The 25,328-nt window shown below is 58.2% G+C and overlaps 1 protein-coding gene across 5 annotated transcripts in view; it reads right to left on the bottom strand.

The window, feature by feature from the left end:
• Positions 1–25,328, bottom strand: part of STARD8 (StAR related lipid transfer domain containing 8) — a 41,393-nt gene that overhangs the window by 4,886 nt on the left and 11,179 nt on the right. For 2 of the 5 annotated variants that reach the window (XM_038164846.1, XM_038164844.1), the window contains 4 exons: positions 4,755–4,826; positions 3,377–3,458; positions 2,295–2,358; positions 656–2,013 (listed from right to left, as the gene is read on the bottom strand). In XM_038164846.1, coding sequence (XP_038020774.1) covers positions 656–2,013; positions 2,295–2,358; positions 3,377–3,458; positions 4,755–4,826 — 1,576 coding nt within the window. Of the gene's footprint in view, positions 1–655; positions 2,014–2,294; positions 2,359–3,376; positions 3,459–4,754; positions 4,827–6,360; positions 7,792–13,047; positions 14,140–24,688; positions 24,863–25,328 lie in introns of those variants that run through there. The other 3 variants (XM_038164849.1, XM_038164847.1, XM_038164845.1) reach the window with 3 other exon arrangements.

Below are 25,328 nucleotides of genomic sequence, written 5' to 3'. Positions count from 1 at the left end.
GCTCTCCACTCCTTCACAGTTACTGCCACATCACCCTCCAGCACAGCCAAACTGGGTGAGGAAAGCCAGAGAACTCTGCACCAGCCATAGCTCTGCTGGGGAGAACCCCAGGGAATACTGGCACAGGGGAGGCACGTACCCGCTGCGTGCGGGTTAACTAATTATTTATTAGCAATTATATTAACTAATAACTAATTAACTATTATATTAACTAATAACTCGTTATTAGTTAATGAAAAACCTTTTAATCGCGGGTCTGTGCAGGCAGACAGGGCCGGCAGCGGTGGCAGTGCTGAAGTGCTGGCAGCGGTGTCCTGCGGCCACCAGAGCGCACCAGCGCCCCGCGCTGCGCTCCCCGCCCGCACCGTGCGGCTCCGGCAGCACTGCCCTCCCTCCGCCCGCTTCTGCCTTCCGGGAAGAGGCGATCATCCATCCAGCCCCCGAGGACGGGATCGGGCGCTGCTCCCCAGACCCACGGGCTGTGCACCCCTCCCTGCTGCGGCAGCCCCGTCCTTGGGAGCGTTCCTGGCCAGGCTGGATGGGGTTTGGAGCAATACGGTCTAGTGGGAAGTGTCCCTGCCCATAGCGGAGGGGGTGGAACGAGATGGTTTCTACGGTCCCTTCCCACCCAAACCACCTCGGGATTCTGTGATACCTGCAGGGTCTTGTGAGGGATGCTCCTACTCCCGAATCCCGGCGCTCCCGTGTCTCGATTTCTTCAGCCTCGTTGAGGGAGTTCCCAGTGCTATCAAAGTCACTGGCAGAGGTGCCAACATCCGACATGGACTGTTCTTCGAAATGCAGATTGGAGGGCTCCCCTCCCGAGTCCGACTCCTCCTCGTCCTCCTCGTCGTCGCCTCCTTCCTCTCCATCCAGGCCAGGGGAGACGGCTTTACACCAGAGCTCCACCTTCTGCTGCAGCAAGCCCATCTGCTTCAGGATGTCGTCGAGGTTCTGGAAGGTGACCTCCCCGTCCTTGCCGAAATCCTCGCTGCTGCCGAAGTCCGGCACGTTGTCGTAGACGCTGACGCGGCTGCCCAGGGAGCTGCAGGAGCCCCGGCGCCGGCGGGCGAAGCCCCTCGGGGAGGACGAGCCCTCCACGCTGCTGCCGCTGCCGCGCCCCGCGGCCGCGCTCCCCGCGTTCCAGTGGGTCAGGGAGCTGCCGGCCAGGGGACACAAGCTCTCGATGGACAGGGATTTGGGGAAGGTGCCGGGTTTGTGGTCACAGGGGATATAGACCAGGCAATCGCCATGGCGAGCCCGGCGCTGGCACTCGGCAGCAGCCCAGGCACCGCCGGCGGCGGTGGCCGTGTCTGTGTCGTAATCCTCCAGGTAAACTCCACCGCGTTTGGGGTCGGAGCTGCCCTTGGTGCCCCCGGGGCCGAGCAAGCGGTTAGTCCTGTACGACACCGAGAAGAAGTGTTTTTTGCTGTGGAAAGGGGCAGGTGTCCCTCTTTTAGAGGAGTTGGTCCTGGTGGCCGCAAGGTCCCCATCACTCTTCAGAGAGCCCCATCCTGGCGGGAGAGTGGCGCTGCTGTGCGGAGCCACCGTCCTGTCTGGGCTGGGTTTCTCCTTGTCCTTCCTCCGCAGGGACTCGATCCGCTTCAGGAAGCTTCGAGACCGTCGCTTCTTCAGCTTCTCCTTAGAGGCCTCTCCCTGGCCCGAGGGCTGCTCCGGCGCAGAACCCTCGCTCTGGCTGCAGCTGTAGGCGGTGGCAGCGGCACGGAGCGGGGACGGGGGCTCGGATGGCACGGCCGCGGTGCCCAGCATGCCGCCCGTGCCACCCACGCTGCCCACACTGCCCGTGCTGTGCAGGGACGTGGCCTCGGGGTTGGTGCTGAGGTCCGTGAGGACGCTCTCACGGCTGGACACCGGGCGCACGGTGCAGCTCAGGGCCTCCGAGCCCTGGGACAGGACATCGGCGGACCCCACCCGTGACCACCTTTTGCTGTCCCTCTGGTAGGTCCACCGGGTGCTGATGGCACACTGCTCTTCCTCCTCAGAGTCTTCATTCTGTAGGTCAAGAACAGGGGATGACCGATCGGTTGGAGCTGAGGAGGGTTAGCACATCCCCCCACCTCAGAGGGGCACGGCCACCAGCATGGCCCCAGGTGGGGAGGACAGCAGTGTGGTCACTCCTTAAACCAGCTCGGGACCCCTTTGGCAGTGGAGGCCTCCAGGAGCCGCTCTGTGCCCAGGGCAGTCCCAGAGCTCACCAGGACACTGCCCCACATCGAGCACATGATCCCCTGCACCCCTCAGCCCCTCACCAGCCCCAGGCATACAGGACTTACCTGTTTACGCTGAAAGTGAACATCCAGCTTCATGGAGGCACAGGTGTTCAGGGTCATCAGCCTCCTGCAAGAAACAGAGTGGCTTTACCCTGCTCCCAGCTCCTGCCCCAGCCCTGCTGCGGTCACAGGGATGGCTTTGGCTTCTTTTGATTTCCTTGCCTTAGAGCCTTGGCTGTGCCTGTCACCTGCTGCTTTGAGTCCACAGTCAGAGGGACACCTGACTAACAAGGGGACAGTGCCAGCAGATGGTAGCCCAAGCCAGGCAATGCCCATGCCAGCTGCTGGGGCCACTAGTGGGCAAGTGGGTAGTGTGGTCTGCTCCAGGCTACTAAAGCAAAATCACCTCAGAAGCTCCTGTGCCCCAGACAGGGAATGACTAAAGGACCTGAAAGCTCAGAGAGGCAGGGACAGGCAAAGACCTCCCATCACCTCCTGCCTCACTGCACCCAGGAAATGGCACGGGGATCCCCTCCTGCCCAGCACAGCAGCCTCTCTGCTGGGAAACAAATAGGAAACAGGCCCTTTTCCCGTCTCTTCTCTGCTCTGAGTGGGAGCGACGGCACGGAGACAGCACAGGGACATGGGGGTGGTGACGTGTCCCGAGATGCAGGGCAGGGCTGAGTCACCCGCAGCACCGAGTGGCACATGGCCCGTCCAACCTGACCACCGGCCAGTGCCCCGCTTTGGGTGCCCGCTCTGGCTTGCTCTGAGTCCCCCACACGCTGCTCCCTGCACACCAGCCCTGGGCAGCTCCCAAGCCTGCAGCTGCAGCAGCGCCGTGCCCTGGTGGAAACGCACGGCCGGGCTGGTACTGGGACGACCGGCATCACATGGAGCATAAAAACCTCCTGTTTGCCTGGAGCCAGCCATGTTCCCTGATCTGAACTGAGCTCTCACTGCAGAGGGAGTGACAGTGCTGGAGCGGGCTCTGGGCCCAGCCACAGTCAAGGCAGGCACCCTACTAAGCCCACCACCACATCAGGCATCCCCTGAGCCCACCACCCCTTCAGCCTGGGCCCCTGTCCTTGTCTGTGCCACATCCCCCTGTTGATCCCATGTGAGGGAGGGCAAGGGAGTGTTACCTGCACAGGGATTTGAGGGAATCCTGGTCCAGGAAGCTGTGGTCCCTCTTCACAGCACTGATGTCAAGAGGGAATGACGACTCTGGGGAAGGAAGTGACATGAGTGGCAGATCCCGAGCCAGCTGCTCCATCAGGGACAAAGGGCAGCAGTGGGCATGGGAAGAGGAGGAGAGGCCCAAGTGGCTGGAGATGACCTGGAGGTGGTGCATGGCCAGGGTCCCTGGGCACGGCTCTGCCCAGGTACATTAGGTGAGCGTGATAAGATGCCCAGGAGCCTCCATTCAGTTCCCTGCTCATCCCCGTGCACAGACAGATCTGCTGGGATCATGCATGTGGGACCTGGACCTTCAGCCCCAAGGGTCTCAATCCATCTGTCCATGAAGCCATGGAGCGTGATCACCACGGGAAGGGAAACAGAGGGAAACACTTGGAGGATGTGGGAGGTTCTGCAGGTAGAGGCTGGAGAAGGGTCGGTTGATTCACAGACTGCAGCACCGCTCCTCGCTGCCCAGCTGTGAGCCCTGTCTGGGGCCAGCACCTGGGGCTGGCTATCCCGGCAGGAACCCCGCCTGTCCTTGCACGTGGGGCCTGCCCCCCAAAATAGGCACTGGCAGCAAACAGGCTGCTCCTAAAGCCATCAGCGGGGATGGTGCTTCGGGGGCGGGGGAAGTGCCCTGCCGAACAATGGCCACGGCTGCGGCCGCCCGAGCCCCGCTTCCCGCTATTGTCCGGCCGGACGGGGCCGGCTGCAGCCGCCGCTCCTCGCACCAGCCGGACCAGGACCCCCCCTCGGCTTCCAAGAGCACACAGCCGAGCCTGAGGCAAGAGCCACCACCGCAGCCACCCTGCCACCCCCTGGGCGCCTGGCACAGGAGCTGGGAGTAGGAACACTGCTCCAGGGGGGTACAGGGACATGATCTGCTCCAGGCTGAGTGCCCAGGAAGGACAGGCTGGAGCAGGGCAGGGGCTGCGGGAGTGGGGAGGGACAGAAGGAGGAGTAACATGCTCGCTCTCCACATTACCTCCTCTGGCTGCCCCTGCGCTCCCACCCACGGCAAACACTCCCTGAACCACTTCAGAGCTGATGGCTCTCCAAAGCCTGGCTGCCCTTGGCCAAAGCAGCCGCCCCAGGATTCCTCAGAGCCCTGCCTGAAGGGGAAAAGTTCAGGAATGCAGGGAAGTTAACTGGCTGGCTCTCCAGGCCGTGGCCAAGGGCTCAAAGTGTAACAAACAATCATACAATCAGAGAACAATCCCCTCTGTCCCCTCCTCTCCCTGGAGCTGTGGGTGCTGTCCCTGCAGCCCCCCTTGGAATCTGGATGGGATAGAGGCTCTGAGCAGGTACAGAGCAGGGTCAGTGGCAGGAGGCAGCTCTCACCTTCGTACAGCTGGGCATACTGGGGGAACCCCGCTGCCCGGAGCCAGTCGCACGCTTTCTTGGCTTCGATTTCTGTAAGAAAGCAAAGAACCAGCCTGAGCATCCTGCCAGCAGCAGCAACGCCCTGAGAACACAGCCCACACCCCCAGAGCCCTGACACCCAGCACATGTTCCTTGTGCACAGAGCAGAGGAGATGCGTGGCTGCAGAGCCAGGGGTCCCACCAGCAGCGGGGTCCTGGGCAGACACAGCTCAGCTGCAGCTCTCTGCCAGCCCTGGGCAAAGAGCAGGAGGTGACAGTGATGCCACCTGAATGACAGGGCCACAAGATGCAGTTTTAACCTTCTGATGAAACTTTTTGTTTCTGAACCCACCAAACCAAACAGAGCTCTTGGCCAGGCAGGAGAGGAAGATCTTCCTTTGTAATCATCAGTTCAGAGCTCGTCAAAGTTCAGTGCTGATCACTTCTGCAAACATCCCCGAGCAAAGGCTGCCAAAGGAGCCCTTCCTCCCCACCTCCTTCCCATCACCCAGCCTTCCCCACCTCTTCTTTCAAGCTGGTGTTCATCCCAGTTGGCACCAAATCCCTGCTGGGGTTCTTCACCCCTCGCCCAGCTGGTTGCCACCCCTCACACAGGGATCAGCCATCACCCAGATGAGCCATTCAGCAGCCAGCAGTATTTCCTGGGAAATTCCTCCAGTTTAGAGGAACTGAGGGAAAACAGCCCAGAGCTCCCACAGCCACAGCAAGTCATTGCCAAGTGTCAGCACCCATCGGCCCGATGACATTTCTGCTGCTGAGGGTGACAACATCTGACCTCAAGGGTAGAAAATGCCTTGGCAGCCTCAGGGGCTGATCTGTCCCTCCTGGAGGCAGTACCCAGCACAGAGTGGGCTGAGGCCAGACCCACCCAGCACTGGAATACCCTGATTCCATCCCCATCCACCCACTGCCTCAGCCCAGAGCTCTGGCTAAAGTTTGCATTCCCAATTCCAAACTTACAGAAGCAAAAAAAAAAAAAAAAAGCTCCAAATAAGCAGCTCAATTCAGAACAGGACTAAGCCAAAGCCCTGGACTCAAATACTTGGCAAGTTTTGGGAAGAAGTTTTGGAATGAGCATCTGGATCCGGGTCCAAACCACACAGCTGTCATTAACCGTGCCATTAGTCCTGCCAAAACCCAGGGCTGACCCCTCCTGCCCCCAACAGAGCTCTGACCCGGCAATCCCAGTGGAGAACTTAACCCCGGAGCTATCATGGGTCAGCTGGTCCATGTGGAGCACCACATCCCTCCCAAAGAACCCAACACCCCATGGGGAGGGCACCCCATGGCTGCATCTGTCCAGCAGGAGGACACCAAGACTGGTGGTCCCTGGCAATGCTCTCTGGCTATGCCAGCTCTGGAAGCAGATCCCTCCCACACTCCTGGAGTGGGCAGGACCCAGGGACAGGCACTTCCCACAGCCCCTGCCAAGGCACCTGCCAGTTCCCACTCCTGCCCAACTCTGCTCCCAGTGGGAATTCCATAGGGCCAATCCCATGGAGTGACACGGAGCGACTGCAGCTCTGTGTGCCCCAAGCCACGAGCAGAACCCCCAGTCTCCCACCTGTGCCATGGATCCTGCCCCAGGGATGGCTCTGGCGGAGGGCAGCAGGAGCAGGGCCGTGGCTGAGCTTCCCCCTGCCCGCAGCGGGGCTCAGCTGGTGCCAGAGCATGGCCGGGCACCGACTGCGGCCACGCCGGAGCCTGGTGACACCCAGCGTGACCACGGCCACCCCAGCAGGCTGGGAGCAGCCAGAGCCCAGGGCTGCAGCAGGATGCTCTGAGCAGGACTGGGCTCAGCCACTCATCGTCGTGGTGGAAATGCGGAGTCAGAGCACGACATTTCCTTCCCTCCGCCGCCTCCCCACGCACGGGCTGGCAGGGGGCCAGGGCCCCAAACCTCCACCCCTCCTCTCCTCTCCAGCAGCCAGGTCCTGGGCTCTGCCTGCTGTGGCAAGTCCTGTATCCCTCCAGAGCCTCTCCAACAGGGAGAAGCCCCCTGGAGCAGGGGGATGTTTGACCAGCCCAGGCTGAGCCCTCCTCATGTAGGAGTGCTGTCACAGAAAAGGTTTCCAAGTGTCCTGTCCCAGAGGGAGCCAGCAGCCAGCTTCCTCCTCTTCCCGCCCTTCCCATGGACGTGCTTTCCCAGGGAAGTGCAGGAAAGGCCGGGCAGGCAAACACTCCTGCCGTGGGGCATGGCCAGACGCTGGGCACAGGGTCACCCATTCCAGCCAGGTTCCCAGCCCTCCCTGTCACCTCTCAGGAGCCTCACTGTCAGGCAGGATGAGCCCAGCACACATCCCTGGCTGCAGCCTCCACTGGGAATCCAGCCTGAGCCCAGGGATTACTGCCCAGAGACCCTCTACCCTCCACCCTGCTCAGCCTGAGCCCCAGGCAGCAGCGACAGATATGGGTTCCCAACATCTCCAGATGCCAGGATTTTCTCATCAAGCACTATACCCACCCTCAGCAGGGCACAAAGAGAGTCTCCTTGCCTCCACTGGTCAGAAAACAATTTCCAGGAGCTTATAGCAACTCAATATCTTTTGAGATCTGCGGTTTAAATGGTGCAGAAATCGTCCCACTCCAGTTGTACAGCAGGATGAGCAGGCAGAGGTGACAGGCAGAGTCCATGCATCCCTGAGAAACAAGGGGATGAATCCCACCAGCTTCCTGACTGCAGGCAGGGAAGGCAGACCAGCAGCCCCATTATGTTTCATGCTCCAGAGGAAGCTCTCCGTGGGAGAAGAGCCCTCAGGAAATGCCTGGACAACCCCACGGGGGAAACCAGCACCAACACCTTCAGTGGAAAAAGCTCCCAGTGGTGCACAATCCCATGAGCCACAAGAGAATCCTCCCCCAGCGAAGCCTCTGGCCTTGTCCAGCAGCTGCTGAGGCTGGATGGTGTTTCCCAAGGAAAAGGTTTCCACAGTAGCTCTCCCATGCCCCCAGGAAGGGGCAGAGACTGTAACTCAAGTGCCACCATGGTTCATCAGAAACGCCCTGAGTGGGTCCAGCCCCCCCAGTCTGACCCCCCAACACCCCCAGGAAGGGGCGGAAATCAAAAATGAAGGAAGAGAACATGTTCCCATCGTTCCAGAAGAAAATGATGAAAACCAGCACTGAAGTGGAGAAAAAAGGATGAAGTTCCCCAATCCCCTTCTTGCAGTCACTGCACTGTGGCATTTCCCTGGGGCTCCTGCAGGAATGGCTCCTGGCTGTAGGTGTCTGGAGCCTGATAGCTCTCTCTCAAGTGCTTTTGGTGCTCCATCCACCCCACCTTGGCCTGGAACAGGCATGGACCAGGAAAAAAAAGGGAAAAGCCCAGGACATTCCATAAAAGTTCTAAAATAAGCAACCTGTAACACTGGAGGCCAGCAGAATTACAGGCAGGAAAGCCACTTCCCAGAACCCCAGCTCTGCACTTTCACTTTAACAATCAAAACTGACAAGAAGTCCCAGGCCAGGCTCTCAAGCTTCCCACAGCAAGGTTCCAAATCCCCATAAAATGTCCCACACAGCCAATTAGTGTGTGAGGAGAAAACCCCGCCACAAAATCGCTCGCATGTTACCTCATGGAAAGCTGGAAGCAGCTGCCTGGCACTGCGGGGGAAGCCTCAGCCCCAGCACCAAGGGGAGAAAATTGCTCTTTTTCCTCTCATGTTGGTGTGATTTCTTTCCATCCTGCCTGAAAGTAAAACCGCCTACAACAGGGACTTTCCTTCCCGGCTATAAGCAGAAGTTTCTTTCTTGCCTGCTTTTTACAGGAATGACAGAAAGTCCCAACTCCTCTCCTGAACCAGGGGGGTGTGCCTTCACTGCTTGAGAACATGAGGAGCTGGAGCAGGTGTCCCACAGGAAAGGTGTGTCCTACTCATGCCAAGGGTACCGGGGACAGAGGGACTGACTGCCTGGAGAAATCAGAGCTGCCTTCCTGAGCAGGGCATCTCTCCCACAGCAACCAAGGGCCAACCCCAGACCCTCCCAGGGGGCTTTGGAGGAAGCCCCCATGGTGCCCTCGCAGCACTGGGCACAGCTGGAACTCACTGCCCACCCAGCTGGGCTCTTGGGGCAGGGGGCACGCAGAGCTCCACACAGCCACAGGCACCTCCTGCTTCCAGCTGCCAGCTCCACTCAGCAGAGTGCAGAGATTCTGGAGCTGCCAGCACAGACATGGACAGGGCACATGGACAGCAATGAGGAATGCTCTTGGATGTTCTCCCAGACACGGTGCGTTTCCATAATTAACCTTCACATAGTAAACAGGTCCCACAAGCTTTGGGAACTGTTCCTTGCTATGGCACCAATCAGGAATTGCTCAAATGCCTCCTTCACCTCCAGCCCTGAAATGTCTGAAATGTCTCCTCCAAGGGCATCGCTCGCTGGGGATGGCACCTGGCAGGGGGGATGGCAGCAGAGCCCTCTGTCACCCCACTTCTGTCCCAGACAGCTGCTGGGAACACGAACACGAGGGACATCCAGGGGTAAAAATGATCCTAGAGGTCGCACAGGAATTGCTGGATGATGTCTGCGAGTATTGGCTGGTACAACCCAGACAGGAACCCCTCTGGCCACCACAGGGCACGGAGACTGGCTGTTGGGTGTCTGGATCAGATCTGGATCATAATCCCTGCAGGCTGGGCACAGAGACCCCCAGCAGCACCATCAGAGCCCCCCAGAGCACTCCCCTGCCTTATCTCTGCCCACTCATCCCTCTGCTGGGCTCCAGGGCTGTGTGTGACCACTCTTATCAGCTGAATGTGGTGGCTCTCATTTCCTCCCCTCAAACGAACGCAACAGCAGCCTCGGGCCTGGTTTATTCTGTTCTGAAACCTCAACCAGCCCTTCACGCCCACAGTGTGCAGAGCTTTGTGCTGCTCCACGCAGGAACGCGGCCACCAGGAAACCGAGGTGACGCTGCAGCACACCCGTCCACCCAAAAGGAGTCACCTGGGAGAGGGGCCTAACCTGCTCAGAGAACACCTCTGCTTCCTCAAACGACACCCAGAACAACCTAAATTCAGGTTTGCAGCCAGTGCTGTCTTTACTAAAGATGAGAAGGAAGCACTGAAGCAGACGTATTAGCCACAAGAAATGACGCGTAGGATGATGGAATCATGGAGTGCTTTAAGCTGGGAAAGGCATTTCAGATCATCGAGGCCAGCACTGCCAAGGCAACCACTAACCCAAGGCCCTTCTTCACACCAAAACATCTTCATAGACCCCACAGGGCAGGGCTGAACATTGCACAGCCACGCTCAGGGGCATGGGATGCACCAGAAGGACGGAGTGCTCTGGGACATGCCATCTGATGGACATTGGCAGCCGGACGGTGGGGTGGCAGAGACCAAGTCAGTGTCCCCTGGCACTGCTGTGATGGCTACAGGAGTGTCCTACAGCACATTACAGATTCCTGCTCCTCCAGGCAGCTTCTCAGAGTCCTGCAGCCCCTTTAGCCTATAGCCTACCTCCTCCCAGCAGCTCCAGAGCACTCGGGAGCAGGAGCTCTGCGGCAGCTCAGGGTTGCACGTCCCACTGCTCAGGCTGCAGCTGCAGAGCAGATGTCTGAGGGGAACAAGGGATGGAAAAAGAGAGGAACAGAAACAAAGGGCCAGGAAGGTGAGGACCCTGATCCGTCCTTGCCTCCCCCACCTGCATTTCTGCAGCTGCTCTGACCCCAGAAAAACAACAGAAAGAGGAGGACTGTCCCACAGTGCTGGGAGCACACAGCAGCAGCCCACCACATCTGAGGGCAAGTTCAGCATGGAGGGAACCTGGGGTTCCATCTCTGAAAAGGCAATGGCAAAGCAAGCTCAGAGCAGAGAGAGTCTCTGGCTCCAGCCCACCCTGTGCACCACCTCAAGAAGGTCTATCAGCACCAGCACAGCCACCAGCCACCTCTGTCGGATCCAGGCTTGGGGTGAAGTTTCTTCCTTCTCTTTGGTGTTTGCTGAAGCCAGAAAGAAAAATCCAGAAGAGAATCCCAGAATAGTTTGGGTTGGAAGGGACCTTAGGGATCATCTCATTCCAGCCCTGTGCCATGGGCAGGGACACCTTCTACAATGCCAGGTTGCTCCAAGCCCTGTCCAACCTGGCCTAGAACGCTTTGAGGCATGAGGCATCCACAAGGAGCCAGACGAAAACACCTACTTGGACACTGAAGAAAATTATTCCATCTTGCCCATCCTGTAGCCCACCCTTTCTAAAATGGCACCGTTTTCCTGTTGGCCATCCCACGGATCTCACACGCACTTTGTTTGGACAAGCGGACGCTGTCGCTCCGAGGGCAGCCAGCGGTGCCGGAGCTTTGGCATCCATCACCCACCACAGCTACCAGCCTGGCTGCACCTTCCGATGAGGAGCCATCACATCTCACTTTTCTTTACATGGACAACAGCAAAAGTATTCCAGTTTTCACCACCTGGAAGAGCATTAAACCCAGCATGGACTGAGGTCAGCATCCGGAGTACTGCACGAGACCCAACACCAGCCGCCACCAAAGGCCAAGGAAGGCCAAGCCAAAGGAAAACACCAACAGTTCTGCTAAAAAAAACAGAACCAGCAGCAGCTCTGGCTCTGCAGGGAGCTCCACTCGCCCATTAGAGCATTTGTATCTCCCATGGATGTGACCTGCTGCAGCTGCTCTCCTGCTTCCCACGCCGAGGAACAACCCCCAGCTCCTACTGCTAAATCCAGGCACTAAAGAACAGTTATTTCCTTAATACACAAGGGAATGCCCTCCTACTTTTATGCATTTATTTAGCATAAACACGTGTGTTGCCAGAGGAACCCATGGAGCAGAATTCCCTTGTGGTCTTGCTGCAGCTTTTTCCATGTTGGACAGAATCACAAACCCACCCCGTTCCTGGCTGAAGAATGCTCAGGCTCCAGCAGCTTTGGTGGGAGCCCTACATGTCCCCAGGGACAGGAGCCCAAACCACGGCTGTCACACCCAGCCAGTGGCCACTGCCACAGCCCTGGCATGGGCACGAGCCCTTGGAGAAAGGAACAGGCACTGAATTCCCAGCAGAGGCATAAATGGTTACTTTAGGGCTCTCTTCTTCCCTTTTGCAATACAAAAATAACCCCAAATCAAGTATTTCCCAGCTCAGCACAAGATCCTTTCTCCTTCCCCACTAGACTCAGCTTTGGTTTATCAACTGGTCCCTGCTGCCCAGGGGAAGTACAGGTGCCTGCATGTGCTCCTTGCTAAACTCCTGAAATCCCATCCCACATCAGAAAGATCTGCAAAATTCAGGAGTTTAAGCCCAAGGAGTCCTGGATGTGCAGCTGAGCACAGGGCCCCCCTCAGCCCGTGGGGGTGCAGGCTCAGAACCCCTGTCCATGCAGGGACCCCTCCAGGTACCAGCACACATCAAGGCATAACCCAAACTCCAAAAATGCAGCCAAGGGACATTTCTCAGGGGGACACAGGTCTGTGTGCCCAGGGGAAGGACTGTCACCAGCTCACAGGTGTCTCCCATCAGGACCCCCTTCTGCTGCACCCCACACCCACGGGCGCCGCTTGGGGTATTTCCACCTCCACCCCACAGCTCCAAACCCTGCTCTTTTCTCATTCCTTCCTCTGAAAACTGCTTTTAAATCAGTCAGCAAGTGATGCCACATCCCAGAGCACCCCTGGCCATGCCGGCTGGCACCCTCACCGCCTGCCAGGGCCGGGGGGTCGGGCTCAGGAGGATTTTGGCTCAGGAAACAAGCGGAGATCAGGAGGAGCTGGCACGCAGCGCTCTCACCAGCTTGGCTGGCTCTGGCAGAAATAAACCCAAATATTGCCAGGGCTGCAGGTCTCTTCTGCCTGCCGCACCTCCAGTGGGGAGAGGAGCGGGGAAGAAGAAGCTGCTGCCAGCCCGTGCCCTGCCACCGCCACCGCGCCGCTCCTCCCTGCCCCGCTCAGCCGCATCCCCGGTCCCAGCAGGGCACAGGGCTCCTGCACATCCCGCTGCAGCCCCGCTCCCGGCACGGGAAAAAAAAAGGTGAAGGAAATTCTGGTTTTCGAGAAAAGTTTAAAAAAAAAAAAACCCAACAATTTAACAACAACACAAGCGACACCGCTGAAGCCTGCCCTCGCCCCCGCTGTGCAAAAGCCGGAGCAAACCGCCCTGCAGCACAGGAAACGCTGCTTCCAAGAAATCTCTAACAAGAAAAAAGGTCATTTTAGAGCCTTTCCCACCTCCCCCGAGAGCATTTGCTGCCTGGAGCCTCCCAATCCAAACACAGAGCCGGGACTCACCATGGCAGGAGCTGTTAATCCCGGCTTTGTTCATTGGAACCCGTGGATTAAATGCAGAAAAAAACACCAGCATGACCCCCAGCCTCCTTCACGCCCTCCTCGGCCACCCAGCGCTGCGCACCGGCGGCAAGAGACCTTGGCACGGGCGCTCCATGGCAGAGCTGCGGCTTTCCCCCGCAGGGCTGTGCCGAGCCGAGCCGAGCCGAGCCGAGCCGACGTGTCCCCGGCGCCCCGGCAGACAGGACATCCCGGCCGGGCAGGGCTGAGCGCCACGGCGGGGGTGGGAGCGCCGGGGAGGGCTCCATCCGGTACCGCTCCCAGCCCCGCCGTCCTGCCCGGCTCGGCACGGCACCGTCCTGCCCGGCTCGGCACCCCGGGGCCGCCAGGTGAGCCGCAGCTTTCCGTCCCAAGCCGAGAAATAAAGGGTTAAAGCGTGCCGCCGGGCGGCATGGTGCCGCTGCAGGGCCGGGGGGGAGTCTGACGCTGTCTGGAAGGGCACCGGGATGGAGGAGAGGGCTGGACACCCCAAAACCCCCTCTCATCATCGGACTGGCCGCTCTCATCATCACGAAACCACTGGCCGTGAGCCCCCACTGAGGCTCCTCTCGGAGCAGGACAGCAGGAGCTGCCAGCAGGTTCTGTGTGCCAGGGATGCGAAAGGTGACAGCCAAGGCTGGGCTGTCATAAATTTCCCAGTCCCTCAAAATATCAAAGAGGAAAAAAAAAAGCTCAAAAAGCTGGTTCAGGGACAAGAAGAGCAGTTCTTGAGTTCTTTGCAATCTGAGATATCCAGATTAAATCACCCAATTCCCTACAGATTTACGGTTTGTGCTGAGCCCAGTGTGTTCCATCCACCTGCCCTGGGAATGTTTCTTCCCCATGCAGCAGGAGTCTGCTCACCTCCCAGCCCAAAGCAGAGGGGTCAGCACAGTCCAAGCAAGAAGCTGTAGCTGACACAGGATTAGTCTCCACAATGAAAACCACATTCCCTGTGCCTGCACTTCCCAAATCAGAGCTTTGGCACAAATCATTCCCAGAATGAGCTGAGCATCATCTCACGCTGCTTCTAATTCCTGGTGAGAAACACCATAGGTCTCTCATCCCCATCCAGGGATACAGCATTGGAAAACATCCCACCCACCCTCAGCTCACACCTGGCAGGTCAGACCCTGCAGACCCAGGGGAACCCCAGCCTGTCAGACCTTGCTGTCCTGACAGGCTGTGACAACAATGGAAACTCAGGTGACAGGCCCAATATCATCCCAAAACCATGGGGGGCAGTGAAACCTGCAGACAGGGGTGGAAACACAGCAGGGACATCAGGTTTAGGGAGGTCACCGAGTCAAACAGGAGCACATGGTCTACCTCTTTCTTCATCTCCTGACTGGAAGGAAATAATGCTGGAGCTAGAGTTGAAACTCAAGGCTTCCCATTCTTTATGGAGCTAGCAGGAGGTACCAGGACAGCAGGACAGCAGCATTTTGAAAAAGTCTTAAAGGATGTCACAGTTTTTCAGAGATGAAGGAACATTTCAAACAAATACAGAAGCCTCCTTGCTAGGAATGTGGGGAATGTCAGGGAATATTATAAAACAGGATGAAAAACTTGGCCTCAAGCAATATTGGAGACTGTTATGCTGGTCTGACAGGCAAGATGTTGAATCCCAATGGAAGACCAGTCATGGGAATGGCAGAGTCAGCTGTCATGGTCCCATCCATCTGCCTCCCACCAGAGAATCCAGCACAGCCAGGCCTGCCTGTGCCCCTTCCCACAGCCAAGCCCACCCTGCACCCGGGCATAGACCAAAACAGGGCCTTTTATGTAAAAAACAGCATTTCTGAGGAGCCAAGGCAAGCAAAGCCTTGGGGCACACAGAGGAGAGCCATGGATCGGGAAGGATGCACGAAGGGATTTGGGCTGCTCTGTGGCTAAAAGACAATCCCAAATCCAAGAACCTTTGCTGTAAGCCAGGTGGAACACTTCCCAGACATGGTTCAAACAACTCTTCTTCAATTTGGTAAATTAACCAAGCCCTTCCCGGCCTTCTGAGGGATTTCCAGGCACAGGAGCTCACACCCCTGGCACAGCTATTCCGGCTCACGGGAAGTTATGACGCCGAGCACACCGGAGCCAGCATGGTGGCTGCCAACAGCAGGGTCAGGAGCAGAGGAACAGCTCCTGGGGTCAGGAGAAGGAGAAGCCCAGGGGTCAGCAGGCAGCAGGAAGCCCCAATTCCACACATCAACCACTTGCAGTAGGAAGCAGAGGCCAGTTACTGGCAGGGCAGTGCCTTTGGCAGGAATGGGCATGTTCGTTCCAGCTTCCCTTCCATGTGAAAGCCCCTCTGTAAGGAAAAGATTTGTCACAGCAAGGCCCACGTTGGGTTTTTCGTCTGGGCCTGACTGCGCAACGGCCTCGCTGGTGCTCACAGCTGGGCATGGTGAGGACGGGGCTGCTCCTGGGTCACAGATCCCCTCCTGACGGCGGGCTGATGCCAGGGCTGGCAAAGGCTCCAGCCTGTTCAGAGCTTCCCAGGGGGAAGTCATTCTGGAATAGCCACTGCTTTCACACAGGGAGGAACCTCCCCAGCCAAACCCCCACCACAGCAGCTGTGCGTGGCAGGGGAGCCATCCCCAGCAGTCAGGGCTGTGTTCTTCAAACAACACTCTAAAATGCTTGTCTTTCCCCAAGCAAACATTCCTTCCCAGTCCCAGCAGTGCGCAGCACTTGCCCCGCTGGTGTTTCTGAGGAAGCCTTTGCCTCAGCAAAGCTCTCCCCCAGAGCTGCTGGCTGATGTCTTTGTGGTCAAGCAATCAGCTCACACCCTCCTCGAACTTTATCCATCTAATTTTATGACTAATTTTTGACTCACGTGTGAGTTTTCAGAAGGGACCCAAAGCCTCAGGACACCTCAGCATCTTCAGGGACAAGCGGCACCTGCCCCCAGCCCCATCCAAGAGAGCTCGTGCCTTGATTTGCCCAAAATCCCAGTCCCAGTGCCTGGACCCGTGGCTGCTCACCCAGCACTGCCTCACTGAGGCACAGCCATGCACACAAGGCCAGCCACGCTCCACTGCCCTGCCTGGCACGTGACAGGTGACACTGACCCGTGACCGCCACACACAAGGACTCGCTGCTCTTCCCGCCGGCTGCTCCCCGAGTGCTTCATTCCCACCTGCCCACAGGACTGTGGAGTGGCACAAGGTCCCTGCAGGCTGAGAGCACCAGCGGGGCTGCAGGAGCTGATCTTTGCTCTCCTTGGTCTCCAGAGCATTCCCATAGAGAGAGGTGGGATATGGCATCTCCTCCCCCTTCCGCTGCAGAACACCCCCGTGCCCATCCCCAGCCAGGAGCTCAGCAGAGCTGGAGGTGAGCTGAAGGGGAGCAGTGCTGGAAAAACAGGGAAAGCACTGACAAAGCCACCTGTGCATCACTCCATGCCACGACGGGCTGAGGAGCCTGGCCAAGAAGCACAAATGCTCAATAATCCATGGAACCCAGTCTTTCACAACATCCTCCATGCTGCCAGGAGCCCTTCACGGCTCAGTCGCTGCCCAAGGAGCAGCATGAGAGCAGGTAAATCCCAGGTGAAGCAGCTGGGCAGGTGACTGGCTCTGCCAGCGCAGCAGAGAACAGCCCAAGAGCGGCCAAGGTCTCTGTGGGCAGTGGCAGCAAGGAGAGACTGGGATCTCTGAGGATTTGAGTTCCATCCTGGGCCAGCACTGAGCACTCAGGGGGATGTGGCCCTGCCAAGACAGATGTTCTTAACTCACAGTTTCCTTCTGTCCTCAGAGACCACTGATAAAATATCAATGGACCTTATCAAACACCAATCACTGAGACTCCTGACCTTGCTATCAATATCTTCTCCAACCACTGTGGCCAAAGAAACAGACACAAGACTGAGGCTCCTTCCCCAGGACCCTGCCTGGAGGACCCCAGCCCAACCCTTAAAGCACAAATTGACACCCAAAGCAGGGAGGGAGCAGGGGCTGAGGTGGGGGTGGCCACAAAGTGACTTTGCTTTGCTGAGAAGGGCAGGAAGGAAAAGCGTCAAGCGACGAGCTCAGCCAAGGGTCCAGCACTGCTTCCTGCCACGGCTCTGCAGAGAACTTCATTAATGAGCCAACAGCTGCAGCTCCCCAGCCCCTAACAGTGTTCACAGAAACAAAAAATTAATTAAAAAACAATCCCTGCTGCTCGAGCAGGTGGGAAGGCTGTGGAGAGCAGAAGAGAGGCACCCTCACAGTGTGGCTGCAGCCCAGCAGCCATGCCGGAGCTCCAGGGACAGCGTGATCCCCACCATGGCTTCCTCAGTCAGAGGAAGAGCTTTGGGCACACCCAGCTCCTCTCAAAGCAGGCTCTGCCGGTGGGGAAGGACATCCACCCAAAACTCACCAGGTCGCAGCCTGCTCCTGCTGCACCTCCCTGTGCCTGGGATCCTGCAGTGCCCAGAGCTGGCCGCAGCTGCAGGACACTCACCAAAGGTCAGGCTGGCAGCCCCGTGCCCAGGGGGAACACGAGGCACAAAACTGCAGCTCACCAGCAAACTCTGACTGCTTCAATCCCACACCAGCACAGGGATCACAGAATCATTGACTCTTGGAACTGCAGGATGGTTTCGTCTGGAAGGGACCTTTCAGCTCATCCAGTTCCAACCCCTGCCATGTGCAGCGACACCTTCCACCAGACCAGGTTACTCCAAACCTCAACCACCCTGGCCTTGAGCACTTCCAGGGATGGGGCAGCCACAGCTTCTCTGGGCACCCTGTGCCTCAGCACCCTCACAGGAAAAAATTTCTTCCCAGTGCCTCAGCAGCACCTGAGGGTCCCCTCTGACCTCCCTCTTTGGGCACTAAAAAAGATATTTTAAATTTAAAATGTGTGCTGCTGCTTTTGTGCTAGGAACTGTCCTCACCACACCAACCAGCACCACCTCTTTTATTTACCCCCTCTTCCCTGCCCCCTGCCATGCACACACCATCCACCAGCGCTGCCCCTGTGCCTGGCCCAGCACACAGCGACCCCAGTTCGCAGGTGATGTTTGCAGCCAACCCAGCCAGCACCCTGCCAGCTCACTGCCTTTAACCTGAGGCAGCCCAGGTGCTTTCAGAGGCTGCCTACAGAGCACCAGTGCTCCCAGTCCAGCCACTGGGACCACCACTCCTGTGGCTGCTGGAGCAGAGCGACACCCCAGCGCTGCTGGGGCCAGGAGCCAAGGCAAAACAATGGGAGCCATTTACAGGGCAGGAAGCTGCATCTGCTGGATGAAACGCTATCTTCAAACAAGACGTGTTTGGATAACTCCAGTTTCATAACTCGCCTCTTCCGACGTTAGGAAATCACGGTAATAAAAAGAAAACAAAATGGGGGAGAAGAAATTTGGCACGGGGAACATCGGGGAGCAGCTTGAGCCTGGGGGAGCCCAGCCTGGGGCATCGGGGTCTGGCTGCAGCCCCTGGCCCAGGATCAAGGTCTGATCAAATATCCTCGGGGAAAGAGTTAAATCTGCACTACCCACCCAGGGGCACAGTGAATGCTGATGATCTGGTGCATTTCCACCTCGGCTTGTTGGACTTCTCATTGGCAATCAAAGCCATCCTGGGGAAGACAGCCACACCAAGCACAGGACACGGGGTTCAGCAGCTCTTATCTTCATCATCTTAAAGATAATGGAAGGGACGGCCTGAAGGCACCCTCGACAGCCCGTGGATGCCAGCTCAGCCTCAGCACAGTGGCAGCAGCACTGCTGGGGCACACGAGGAACCCCACAGGACCCCCTGCTGTCACCCTGCTGTGACAGCCAGGCCAGCCAGCGCCTCCCGCAGCTGCCACCTCCACAATTCGGGACAAGGAGCCAAAGCTGAGGTCACCCGGCTCGGCTGCGGACCCTCCCCAGCACCCACCTCCTCTCCCCACCCTCCCCAGGCCAAATATAAATTTGCTTACAGGAAATGCCTTAAAGAAAAGGCACCTCCCTTCGTCCCGAAGAATGCCCAGAAAATAAACTGTCTCTGGACAAGAAGGAAATGGCTTTTTTTTTTTTTAAATCACATTGCAAAGCAGCTTTAACCCCTTCAGTCCCTGCTGCAAATCCAGCCCCTGTGTGCCTCAGGGAATCTCAAGGTCTGGAGTCTGCACTGCTGATGTGAGGAGAGCCTGTCTGTCACATCACCAGATCCTGAAAAAAATGCCACAAAATCCAGAATCCAAACACAAACTCTCTGTCTGGCAAGGGAAGCTCGGGATCCCCAAAAGGGGCTCATAGCTGGGGACCCACTCTTGACTTCACAGAAGCTCTGGCTCCATTCCCAGAGGCACTGGGCAGAACGGGAGCCTGCCCAGCTGTTGGCATTGCTGGAGGCCCTGCACTGCAGCCGGGGGGGCAGGGGCTGCACCTGTGCCCCCCTCCCCACCCAGACCCTTTCCACAAGGGCCCTGAGTGGGGTGTGTGTCACCCCCCTCCGAGGGTCCCTCAGGGGCTGGGCTGGGATCTCCAGCAGATGGAAATGTGGCTCCTGAGCTTCCTGAGCGGGGCAGGGATGGGGTACCCCGGGCCCCTGCAGCCCCCCCGGCCCCTGCCAGCCCTGCACTGCAGCTGCTCCAGCCCAGCAGGGACACACGTGGAGGCTTAGGCAGCACAAACGCTGCCTTCACGCCAACGTCCTGACACAAGGCACAAGAAAGCAAAAAGAGAAGAAATACAGGAAATCCAGGAGGTGGAGAAGCAGCTGCCTCCGACAGTCAGTCAAGGACAGGGCAAAGCCACCAGCCCCGTGTGCAGAGCAGAGAGCTCGCTCTCCCCAGGCCCTCCAGCATGACAGCACAATAAATAAAACAATAAATAAGCTCAGTGCCAGGATCTGGCAGTGTTCCTGTGCACTCACAGGTCACAGCCACAGAGAGGGTGATCCCATTCTCTCTGTACAGCGAAGCAGGAGCAAGGCCAAGGGCACAGCCAAAGCACTCCCTGAGTCACCAGCCCTGAACATCCCCTCAATAACCAGGCACTCGGTGCTTCCAGCCCCAGAGGCCCTGCGTGGTCTGGTCCAGTTCAGCTGCTGCTGCAGAACGCCTCCAGTGCCTGCTGGGGTTTGGAATTTCTCAGCAGCAGCGGCGCTGGAAGAGCTGTGGAGGTGTGAGGCCAGGCGTGGGAAAGGGAAGCGTGGGGTCAGCTGCCACTTGGCTGGGAAGCAAATGTCTGTCCAGAGCAGCAGGCAGGGCTCAGGGTTCAGCAGGAGATCACCTGCCTGCGGGAGAGAGATGATTTCTGCCTTGTCCCCGATTTTGCACTCTGTATACGTCCATTATTTTTAGCTGGGGGAGAACCTCTGCATCCCACATCCTTGCTGCTCCCAAGAAAGCAGCACCATGGCTCCCAGGACTTCATACCAGGAGAAATCATCCAGCCACAATCCCTGTGTGGCCTTCAGTGTGTCTGTGTCCAGGAGACTCGTGCCAGTGGCTCTCTCCATGCAACAGCCATCCAGGGATTTGCTCAGGAAGGTGTCTAGAGGCCATGGGGCAACCCTCTGCCGGGAAAAACAGAGCTGGAACACCAGCCCTGGCTGCCCAGACATCCTGCTCTTGCCCAATGACACTGATGAAACAAGGTCAAGTGCCCTCTGCGTCACTGCTGTGAGCACTGTCCTGCAGCCTTGTGACATCCCTGCCCAGGGCCAGTTCCAGTTTCAGCAGGAGCAGCAGAGGGAACCAGCCAGCAGCCAGCCCTCTGAAACCCCACAAAGCAAACCCCACCTGCAGCCTCAGAACCACCCCTGCTCCAGCCCAGCCTTCAGCACTGCCAGCGAAGCCTCGTCCTCTTCCCTCCTTTTCCTTTTTTCTTCCTTTTTCCTTTAAATGCCAGCTTTCTTGTCCTCTCCCCCTGCACCTGCAGGGCAGGAAATGCCCCAGCTCACCCGGGCTGGGGCACACAGGACCCCTCAGGTTCAGCACCAGGACACCCTGGCAGAAGCCACCAGCTCCTGCTCTCACTTAAGCAACGGGACCAAGCCTTGGCTGCAGCTCCCATGGAAATCCAGATGTTCATCCCAGGACCACGCCAGAAGCCGGGTGTCCCAGGGCTTATCCTGACCACCCCACCAGCCTGTCTCCCCTGCAGACCCCCAGGCTTTGACACTGCGCCCCTGCTGGGATCCCACGTGCCTCCAGTGCAGGGGGATAAGAAGTGGCTGAGCCCTGGGGAAGGTGCCCTGGGCTGCTGAAGCTGTTCCCAGCACCGGCCGTTAACGTTTACTCTGCCTCTAACTGGCACGGGTGACAAGTGCCCTGTGGTGATAAGGGCTCCGCAAACTGCCAGGCCAGTGCCCACGTGGCACAGGAACTTGTCAATGATTAACCCAGCAGCTGCAGGGGACAGCAGCAGGCGGGGGACACGGCCACCCGTGGGTGTCACAGCACTCAGAGGCAGGGGACACATAGGGACCCAGTAAAAGCCACATCCTGTGGGATCAGGGTCACACCTGCATCATCAGGCAGAGGGTGATGAGCCTGGAATGGGCAGAGTGAGGCCAGCAGAGCTCCACGCTAACCGTGATCCTCCTGCAGGACATGCAGGTAACACACCCAATGAATCAGAAGGCAAACAGATAACAAAAATCCAGAAGCCATCACCAGAAGAGCGCCAAGAAAAGTGTCCTCTTCCTGGAAATGTAGGGACAGACCCTGTCTCTTTAAATGCCCACGCCCAGCCCTGCAGCCTGGAAAGGTTCCCGTGTTGCCGAGGTGCCTCTGCAAACGGCAGGAACCAAAGGGCCAGAGCAGCTCAATCATTAACCTGCCGAGACCCCCGGCCTCGCTGGAATGTGCCACCGCCATCCCCTCCAGAGCTCTGCTCCAAGGTCCACAGCAGCTCCTCTGCCCCGGCCACCAGCCCCTGCAGGCTCCAGCCACTCTCCAGCACAGCTTTCCTCCAGTGCTGAACCCCCCAAACTCCTCTGTCACATGTCCCAGCAGGGGTGGAACACCATGTGCAAGAAAGGAAGTTGAGAAATAAGAAACCCCAAGTTCCAGGGAGACATTCCCATGCTCAGTAAACCTGTGACATGGTTTGGGGAGCTCCTCTTGCCTTGGAGTGCCATTGCTGCTGCAGCAGGACATGGGCATGCTGTGGGATATGGGAAGACTGGCACAGCAACAGCATCTCAGTTTTTACAGACCCCACACCACTTCTAAAGCTTTTTACATGCACAAAAACAGCTCAGCTTTCATCCCTAGGCTCTGGTAATCCTTGTCACCAAATCCAATGGGCAGAAGAGAGAGCAACATCTCTGCTATGGGGCTGGGGGGAGGAAAGGAGACCCCCCTGTTAGGGGATGCTCTGAGCCCTGGTCCCCCCACGTCACAGCACCTCCAGCTCCCCATGCATCAGGGCCACAGCGACCACTCCAGAGGCATTCCCTTCCCCGCAGACCTTGCCTGAATTTGGGGATTAAACTCCCACAGACACCAGATGCAAAAGCCCTTCCAAAGCCACACTGAGGGCAAAGGCAAATCCCAAATCCCTGCAACAGGCAAGCTGTCTCAGGCTTTTCATAAGGTGATCACTTGAAGGAAGGAGACTTCGCTCTTCTCTCTACTGGCAGTGATTTACCCTCGGCACTGCCTGCACCCTTCAGTGCCAGCCAACTTCCAGGCTTGGTCTTTCTGCCCAAAGTCACGCAGCAACCTCAGCATGCCCTCGGGGAAAGGGCGACCTTTCGTTCCCCCACTCACTTCAATTGACTTCGAGAACCTTCAAATCTTTTTGAAATTAGTACAAAACCAAAGGGAAGTACTGACGTGCCCTTGGGCACAACCACATTTTGTTCTCTTACGAAACTGAACCGCTGGCAGCCTGTCCTGTGAACACGCACTGGGGTTTGGGCACTGGAGGCGATGCAGACAAGGAATTCTCAACGGAAGCACGGCTGGATTTATGCAGTCAGTCTTTGATCAGAAAAGGATTTCTTGGAGGAAGTATGAGCACATGGTGGGAAAATGAGCTGCTCCTCAGGAGGAGCTTTGATATCTGCTCCGTGCTGGAACTTCGTGTTTTGCCACACACAGAAAATACTGACAAGCTGTCAGGATAAAGGTGGGAGCTGATTTTTCCCCTGCAAGAATGGAGGGAGACTGATGGGATGTGAGCTGATCCGTGGCCCTGCTCCTGTTGGCACACGCGTGCCAAGAGCAGCAAGGGGTGGCTGCACAGCCACCTCCTCAGCTGGGCTTTGGTGAGAGTGCAAACAGAAGAAGTCACAGCCACTGATAACAGTTCACGTATGCAAGTGGAAAAGAGCATGGATTTCTGCCAAAAATTCACGATATGCACTCCAACACCCAGGGACTGTACAAAGGTCTCTAAGTAGAAGAGGCTCTGCTGCCCTAGGCACATGGAGCATTTTGGAATACAAACCACAAATCCAAACACACAAAGAGCTGGTGTTTGAGCTCGGCACATCAAAGAGCCCCTGAGGAAGCAGCCTCTCACCTTGGCAGCACGCTTCCCCAGAGCACTGCTGGGTCACAATGTGACAAATGACACAGGCACAGCAAACCCAGCCCTCCCTACCAAGGACAAAGGGAAGGGAACCTACTGCAAAACGACAAAGGGTAGGGAACCTGCTGCAAATTGCAAAGGGTAGGGAACCTGCTTGCAAACATGCCCATTGCACTGGCAGCCAGGATTAGAGCCCAGCCCCATTGCAGTGAGAGGGCCAGATCTGGAGTGCCCTGACAGACGGCAAATCCGTGCTTTCCCAGCCACAGGCTAACCTGCAGTAATCCCAGGTAGAGGAGGCGAGGAGGAGCCCTGGGGAAGCGCAGGTGGCCCAAACCCCGCATCCCCCCTGAGCCCTGCCAGCCGTGCGCGGGTCAGCGCGGCCGAGCCGGGGCCGAGCGCTCCGAGCCCGAACCGGCCGCTCCAAAGGCAGCCGCGGATTCCCGCCCCGCAGCGGCCGTGACTCAGCCCGGGAGGACAGAGGGGGATCCAGTTACTGCACGAGGCTGTCAGGAGCTGCATACCAGCTCCAAGCTCCTCATCCTCCCCGCCTGCAGCGACAGCCACCTCCTCCGGGCACCGTGTCCGTCCCGGCAGGGACACCGGTGCCAGAGCACGCACATCCCACCCGGTGGCATTCTAGGGCTGCTGGAGGCAGCGGGGCTGAGCAGCGTTCTCTGGAGCCACAGGTGACCCACAGAATCTCATTCGGGTTACAAAACCCACTGTGACCACCGAGCCCAAGTGTTCCCCCAGCACTGCCAAGGCCACCACTAACCCACGTCCCCAAGTGCCACAGCTACACAGCTGTTAAATCGCTCCAGGGACAGTGACTCCACCGCTGCCTTGGGCAGCCTGTGCCACGGCTGGACAGTCCTTTCAGTGAAAAAATTGTCCCCAATATCCAACTAAACCTCCCCTGGCACAACTTGAGGCCGCTGTATCTCTCCGTCACCTCCTGTCGACTCACTCCACCACACACAGCGCTGTAAGTGATTTCGGAAGGGATTCTGCCACGCTCGTGCAACATTCGGAGCGCAGCCCAGCCAAAGACAGCAGACTGCTGGGTGCTTTCCCCCAAAACCCACCTCCCCCTCCTCTGCACGGACCCCCGCACGCAGCCGCAGGTTCCCCGTTTACCTTGTGGCTATGCCCCGAACAGCCGCGCTCTCGGGGGACCTGTCGAGGGAGGGAGAGGAGAGAGGGCTCTGCAGGAGATGGAGGATCCCGGTGGCCGGGCCGCCGCGGGCAGCGGGCGGGCTCGGCAGTGCCAGCCGTGCTCCGGCTGTTGTCGGTGTGAGCGCGGCCGCGGCAGGTGCGGGGCTGTGCCGCCCCCACCGCCCGGATCCGGCCCCCATCCCCGGGATCCGCCTCCCCATCCCCGGCACAGCCCGCCCCGGGACCCGCCCGCCGCCCCCGGGACCGCCCCGTGCCCGCGGCCCCGGGCTGCAGCGGCGGGGGCTCCCCGGTGCCGCATCCGCCGCTGCCGCGACAGAGGAGGGACGTGGAGATGCTCCTGGAACTCCTCTGCCATGGAGCCAGGCTGGGAGAGCTGGGGGTGTTCACCTGGAGAAGGCTCCAGGGAGACCTCAGAGACCCTGCCAGTGCCTCAAGGGGCTCCAGGAGAGCTTGGGACAAGGGACAGAGGGACAGAACAAGGGGGAATGGCTTCTCAGTGAAAAAGAGAAGCTTATATGGGGTAAAATTCTTCCCTATGAGGATGGGGAGGCCCTGGCACACAACGCCCAGAGAAGCTGTGGCTGCTCCATCCCTGGCAGTG

This window comes from Motacilla alba, chromosome 4A (assembly GCF_015832195.1).
Source record: "Motacilla alba alba isolate MOTALB_02 chromosome 4A, Motacilla_alba_V1.0_pri, whole genome shotgun sequence".
Taxonomy (NCBI): Eukaryota; Metazoa; Chordata; class Aves; order Passeriformes; family Motacillidae; genus Motacilla; species Motacilla alba.
The sequence above is the reverse complement of the archived record's forward strand: the minus strand, read 5'-3'. Positions and strand labels throughout refer to the sequence as shown.